Here is a 6,720-nt window from a genome sequence, read left to right on the forward strand (position 1 = left end):
AACAAACTATATATTTATAATCGAACATAAGCATAAACATAACCGACTTTAGACTACAACTTACGAAAATGGTGTGAAATAATAATAATACAAGAACTAGGATAAAGCAATTGGCGAAATCATTTCATAATTCATAATATTAATAGTAATCGTAATCATAATAATAAAAATAATGTGTAAGTGTTTATAGGTAGGTATAGTATATGTATACAAGTATAATGTATGAAGCAAAACATTAACAAAAATTCGATAATTACACAACATAACTGAACTTAGATGTAATATCAGGATTAAGCAGAGTCAGATACACATAGACTGAATGTATATGCATATGTATGTGTATTATATATATATAGTGAATATATATATGTACTATATATATAAGTTATGTAAGTAGTTTTAAGGTATGTATTGTAAATAACTTCTCGCTTAATTTCTCTCAATGTCAAATTGTTTACCTTATACATATTTCAAATGTATTTCCCCTTTCTTTATCATATCTTTTAGTTTTTTTTTAGTTGTAAGTTACGTGCAATTATTAATTATTGTTTTATTTTTTTTTTTAATTTGAAAGCGCCTTTAACTATGGAGTAAACATGCACACACATCAAAAAACTTACTTTTTATAAAATCGAATTTGACTTTTCGCATTTCTAATTTTTTATATTCATATGTTTTTTCATTTTGCGTTTCTTTTCGCTCTTTTCTTTTTTAATTTCTCATTCTAAGTTAATTTTGTTTTTTGTTTATGTTCACAAAACCAAAATTAGTTTCAGACGGTTTCACTAATTTTTTTTGTTTACTTTTTTCTGGTTTTATATCTTAGTTTATGTACAGGAACTTAAAATTTATCTAAGAACACGACACAACGAACAATATCTGACAAAATTTATGCTAAAAGTGCAGCGCTGTGTCTGTGTATGTATATTTGTGTGTGTGATTGTGTGACAATTGTTAAACAATTTGTTTGCGGTTTATTTATGAACATTTTCTGGGCCTACAATTGCAATTTATGTACGAACTGCGCTTACAATTAGAATCTACTATTCGAATTGTTGTTGCTGTTATTTGTATTGTATAATTTATAGGGATATTACAATGTATTTTGTATATGCATATATTATTTATAGTTGAAAATTATTATTAAGTAATGCGCATGTATTTATTAGAGCGTTGAGAGAAATACAGATACAAATACATACATATACTATATTCATCCTTCGTTTCATTTCATTTTTTCCAATTTCTCATTGTCTCATTTTGTCAATTTCTGTTTTTATGATTTCCTCATTTGCCTTTTGCCAAGCATCGATTAACTGGGCGATTTACATTTGTATTTGTTTATAGATATTTTAAGAACTGACTTATTGATTAACTGCATTTCATTAAACGTAGATTTCAACTCCCCCATCGAAAGAATTTAGCTTTGAAAACAGCGACGCCAACGCATTTCCACCCATAAACCAACTTCCATCTAAATCCTCACTTTTGACCTCTGACCTCTGACCTCTGACATACGCCATGGGATATACACCTGCATTTGTACTGTCCGGACTCGATTCAAGATGCAACTAGCAAGGAAAGTCCATAATCATTTCATTTTTAATTGTATTTGGATTCGGATGAGGATTGGAGAGGGGATCGGGATCGGGATGGGAGCTGGGATTGGGATTCGGATTGGCTAATTGCTAGTAGGTAGCAAAGCCCATGGCGCTGGCGCTGCTGTTGTCCAAAGGTCACTGGTGCATTTTGGTTGCATGGTGACCCATGCTCAGACCCAAGTTCAGGTGATGGTTGTTGTGGTGCTGCTGAGCCGCCTGGGCATGGTTGTGATTGCTGCTGGAGTTGTTGTTGTTGTTCTGCTGTGTGGCCTGCCGCTGTGAGTTCTTCTTGTTCTTCATGCGTCGATTTTGAAACCAGATTTTCACCTACACAAAATGAATATTTAGTTGAGATTCACACACTCCTATCCATCTATCCTCCACTCGCCACATACCTGACGCTCTGTCAACTGCAGATTGCGGGCCAACTCCCAGCGCTTCTGCTTGGACACATACGCATTGAATAGAAACTCCTTCTCCAGCTCCAGTGTCTGGAACTTTGAGTACGGCTTACGCTTTTTTCGCACCGACACCTGGCCGGTCCACTCGTGCATCGCATTTGTAGGAGTCATCGGACCCACTGCACCAACCGACAGACCTCCAGAAGTTCCTGAAAAGAGTTATTAATATATGATATTTAGGATTAGGGCATAATTTAAATGTTAGTGATAAGTTCTCTTCTACGACTTTATTTAATAAATTATTATTCGACTTAAAAAAAAACTGTGTTTCAAATATTCCATAGAGTTTTTAATACATTTTTTCTATTTTACGATTGTAAAGAAATTTTCAAAGTAAACAGATAGCATGAATATTTTTATTGTTTATTGAATCGACTATAATCAGGGTTTTTTAATATAACAATCAATTTTGAACAGTAATTTTTTGAATTTAATTTTTATGTGTTTCTTTTATGTTCACTTTAATAATAATTCGAATTAATAATGAATTATTTAATTAATTTATTATTATTATTTATTATGAATTAAAGGTCAATAAGATTTATGTTTGATATTTAATTAATTTTTGCTTTGATCAGAGTTATTAATAACTTTTAATTAGAAAAGTGATCAATAAAAATAATGTTCATTTATTTTTCTAAAGTATTATATAGGAACTTATCCAAAAATGTTTCCGAGCTCTTATAGTCTGAATAACGACTCGATCAATAAAACTGATTCATAATATTATATTTATTAGCATCAATGGTGATATTTCTCCCTGCTACAAATACATGCACAAGGTTATAATACCTTTATTGTGTATATATAGTGAACTAACAATCTTTTCATAAATTGTATGTTTATTAACTCGCGAATTTAAAAAAAATATTAAACATATTTTATTTGAATACATGTTTATATAAAGTTTCAATCCGAGTGCTGGAAAAACCATATGTGAGATGCGCTAATAATTTAATTATTTGATTAAACTAAAGTCAATAGAAGATACATAGTTTGTTATTAGACTGCTTGGAAACCGACTGATTGAGTACACACTTTATCTCAGTTGTAGAGGACACACCCTCACGGACAGGAGCACAACCTCGGTCAAATGTCGCCGAGTGAATTTATGAGGCATTTGGCAATACGCTAATTAAATGGCAAACTTGATGTCGCAAGTGTCTCAGTTTGCAATTAACATTTTCACATTTATGTTAGATACGAGTACGAGTACGAGTACGAGTACTTGAATGCCTGGAAAGTAGCAGTTACCTGTGCTCGAGTAGGCCTCGGGGAACGCGCGCAGCCCACCTGGGGAGGAGTAGGTGGGCGTCTCGTAACTGGACTGCGAGGTGCCCTCCACCGATTGTCGCGCCGCTGCTGCTGCGCTGACTGATGCATGGCGCTCGTCGGTGGCGCTCATGTATGCCGCTGCTGCAGCGGAGCTCGGCTGATCACGGTAGTTGGGCCAATATGCTGGCTGTGGGGTTACATAAATAGAGAGAGCGGGAGAGAGGAGAGAGGTTGAGTGGGTTAAGTTGACATTGAGTTATTTACGAGACGCCTGTCGACGACTCAGACGCGCAATTCGAGTCGCTATTGTTGTTGTTGTTGTTGTGACCTCACATTCTTACCTGAAACTGGGTCTCTGGGTAGCCATAGAACATAGGCTTGCGATCCCGGTCGAGATAGTATGGCGAGGCATGGTACTGATTGAACTCGTTCTCATATGGCCACGGATGCGCATGTCGCTTAACTGGCGTCGTGGCATCCGCCTCGAATCCGGGCCTGATCGCGGGTATGTGAATTGGCGCTAATGAGATGGACATGTCTGTAGAACAAAAAATAAATCAAGAAAATTATATTCTCTGTTACTGAAGTGCTTAAGTAAGATATGATTACATCTAGATTATCCCTTCGTAATTAAACTCTTAAATTAATCTAAAGTTTAAATACGTTTTTTTCAGTCTTGAAATATTTTAAAGGGATTAACTTCTTAGCAAATACTCTAAAATAAATTAATCTAAAGCTTAAAAACGTTTTTTTTTTTAGTCTTGATATATTTTAAAAGGATTAACTTCTTAATAAATACCATAAATAAGCCAATAATTATAATTAACTAAAGCAAAATTACAATCTAATGGGGTGTTCTTATTGGGTACAGTTTTAGAGTTAATTCACTTATAAATATTAAAAAAAAAAAAGTAAATTAAATGTGTATCTTATTAAACATAGAATAGATTAAATTAGATTAGATTCTCATGATATTATATTTGTATTCAGTTTGTGTTTACACAAAATTATTATTTAGTTCCGAAGACTAGAAGCAGTCGAAAAATAAATTGTTTTATTTCTTTTTTATAATATTTAATTAATGTGGTCGTGTTAAGAATAAAACACCTTCACGTTGTGTAGGAAAGAAATACAAACCACCTCGTTTAGAAGTACAAAAAAAAAAAGTTAGAAAATCTAATTATAAATTAAATAAATGAAAATACTAAATTAAAAAAACTTAAGGCATAAAAAAAATAGTAAACACTCTTTTTTTATATTTTTAAAAATTAAATAAATTCTTGAGTAATGATTTCTTTTATAAAATAATTTTTCAATTACTTATAAAAAGAGGTATACATTAAGGAATAATTTTCTTTTAAGAAATAAGATAAGGGACGCAATTTTTTATTATTCGGAAATACTTAATTCGCCAACTTCCCTTTAACTGATATGTATCTCATGAAGGAGTGGAAATAAGTAAATCGACAAGTGGATAACCTAATTAACTATAGCGCTAGAAAGGGCAGTAGGTGCTAAGAACAATCTGGTTACTTTAGGATAAGTCTGCAGAAGGATCACGAGTTGCTGGCAACTCTTGTGTGTTTCAATTGGAAACCAGGAGCTATGTGATTGCTCACCTGCTTGTTGAGAACTGACACTGGAGGGAGAGACACTCGCCGTTGTTGGCGCCACAATTTGACTTTGACCGGACGCCACCACCGAATTTTGTTGCTGTTGTTGTTGCTGCTGCTGAAGACCTGAAGAGCCGACACTGGAGACGCTGTTTGGAGTCTGTTGCTGCTGTTGTTGCTGTTGTTGTTGCTGCTGCTGATGCGGTGATGTGAGATGCTGGGGTTGTTGGACGGCGGGTCCAGTTGGTGTTTGTGCGGGACTAAGAGCACCTCCAACAGGAGCTGTTGCCAGCTGTTGTTGTTGTTGCTGCTGCTGTTGCTGTTGCTGTGGCGGGGGCAGATGCTGAAGTGGCGTCTGCTGCTGCTGCACGGGCACAATTGGCACGGGTGGGGGATCCTCATACATGACCGCATGTGTGGGCGTGGAATGTGTTGTAGGCGTCGTCTGTTGCTGCTGCTGCTGTTGTTGCTGCTGGAGCACTGAGGATGGCGTGGATAACGCAACCGAGGCGGAAGAGACGACCGTGTGCTGCAGGTGGTGGTGCAGGGGCTGAGGCTGAGGCAGGTGGTGGTGGTGGTGCGGATGATGATGCAGTTGCTGCAAATGCTGCGCGGACTGTTGCAATTGCTGTTGCTGCTGTTGTTGCTGTTGCTGCTGCTGCTGTTGTTGCTGCTGTTGCTGCTGTTGTTGTTGCTGCTGCTGCTGCTGGTGATGATGGTGCTGCAGAGCTGCCGCCGCCGCCGCACTGCTCGTCGAGGTGGGGTGTGGGTGGGAGTGTGGATGGGGGTGGGGATGGGGATGTGGATGTGTGTGATGTGGCCCCCACCAAGCCCCGGCAGCGGCGTGCGACCCGACTGCCGAGACATCGTGGGGGTCGTAGAGAGCGCACGCCAGCGGGATGGTTGGGGTTTGGGGGAGGGGTGGAATATTTACGGTTATTTTGAATGCGTTTCAATCAAACGGCGGGAACGAAAGACACTGCGACACACGCACGCACACACACACACACGCACACACCAAACGGGACGCGGTTGAAGTCCACAGATCCCAATTGGTTGCAACTCCTGCTTCCTTATTGCTCCTCGCAGTTGTCTCTCAATTGGGCTCAATTTAATAAGTAATATTAATTAAGCTTAATTCAAGTCAATTATATTGCGATATTTACTGCTGCTCGCTGCGCTGCGCTTTGATTTGATTTTTATTTGCAGTCTCATATGAGAACGGTTTTTTACGATTCAACCAGTCGATGGTTAGCTCACGCACACATGCATATAAACACGCACGCACGCACGCACACACACGCACGCACACTAAATGAGTACACAGCGCGTGAGGGAGAGAGGGAGAGTGAGAGAGCCGCAGCCGATGTGTGAAGAGCGGACGCTGGACGGGACGAAGAGAGCGCGAATTAAATGCCACCCACAGTTGGGGCGAGTGATTCGATCAAAAGTCAGTCAAAGAGTCAAAGAGACACGAACACAGGGTGATTACGGTGTTCAAAACTCGCACAAATCTTTTCAAATTGGGACTTTTTCAGTTATTAACTTGTCAGTTTATCAGTTGACTTCACTTTGGAAATTTGATCTTTTGTTTATTTTTTTTTATCAATTTTCAGTTGTTGCTCAATTTTCACTTTCAGCTTTAGTATTGGAATTCACACACACAATTAATATGCAAGTATTATAAGTAATTGTTTTGTTTGAATTTGTTGCTATTCTTATTGTTGTTTCAAGTAGTTTAATACCGGCACAAATGGCGCGAGAAATTTT

The 6,720-nt window shown here is 37.7% G+C and overlaps 1 protein-coding gene across 1 annotated transcript; it reads right to left on the minus strand.

The window, feature by feature from the left end:
• Positions 1-803: 803 nt before the first annotated feature.
• On the minus strand, positions 804-5,491 carry LOC117791485 (homeobox protein abdominal-B). The gene is made up of 5 exons (XM_034631261.1): positions 4,957-5,491; positions 3,679-3,875; positions 3,317-3,524; positions 1,997-2,211; positions 804-1,928 (listed from the first exon to the last, which is right to left on the minus strand). Exons 1-5 carry the CDS (start codon positions 5,354-5,356, stop codon positions 1,737-1,739), a joined length of 1,212 nt encoding a protein of 403 aa, XP_034487152.1. The 5' UTR covers positions 5,357-5,491; the 3' UTR covers positions 804-1,736.
• Positions 5,492-6,720: the final 1,229 nt, after the last annotated feature.

This window comes from Drosophila innubila (genome assembly GCF_004354385.1).
Source record: "Drosophila innubila isolate TH190305 chromosome 3R unlocalized genomic scaffold, UK_Dinn_1.0 2_E_3R, whole genome shotgun sequence".
Taxonomy (NCBI): Eukaryota; Metazoa; Arthropoda; class Insecta; order Diptera; family Drosophilidae; genus Drosophila; species Drosophila innubila.

Bases quoted from the DNA above. Each gene is read 5' to 3' on its own strand.
- LOC117791485 (XM_034631261.1), bottom strand. From the start codon at position 5,356: ATGTATGAGGATCCCCCACCCGTGCCAATTGTGCCCGTGCAGCAGCAG. The intron at 3,876-4,956 runs GTGAGCAATCAC...TTTGTTCTACAG, and splicing joins TGTCAGTTCTCAACAAGCAG to ACATGTCCATCTCATTAGCG. The intron at 2,212-3,316 runs GTAACTGCTACT...AACTCTTTTCAG, and splicing joins CGAGGCCTACTCGAGCACAG to GAACTTCTGGAGGTCTGTCG.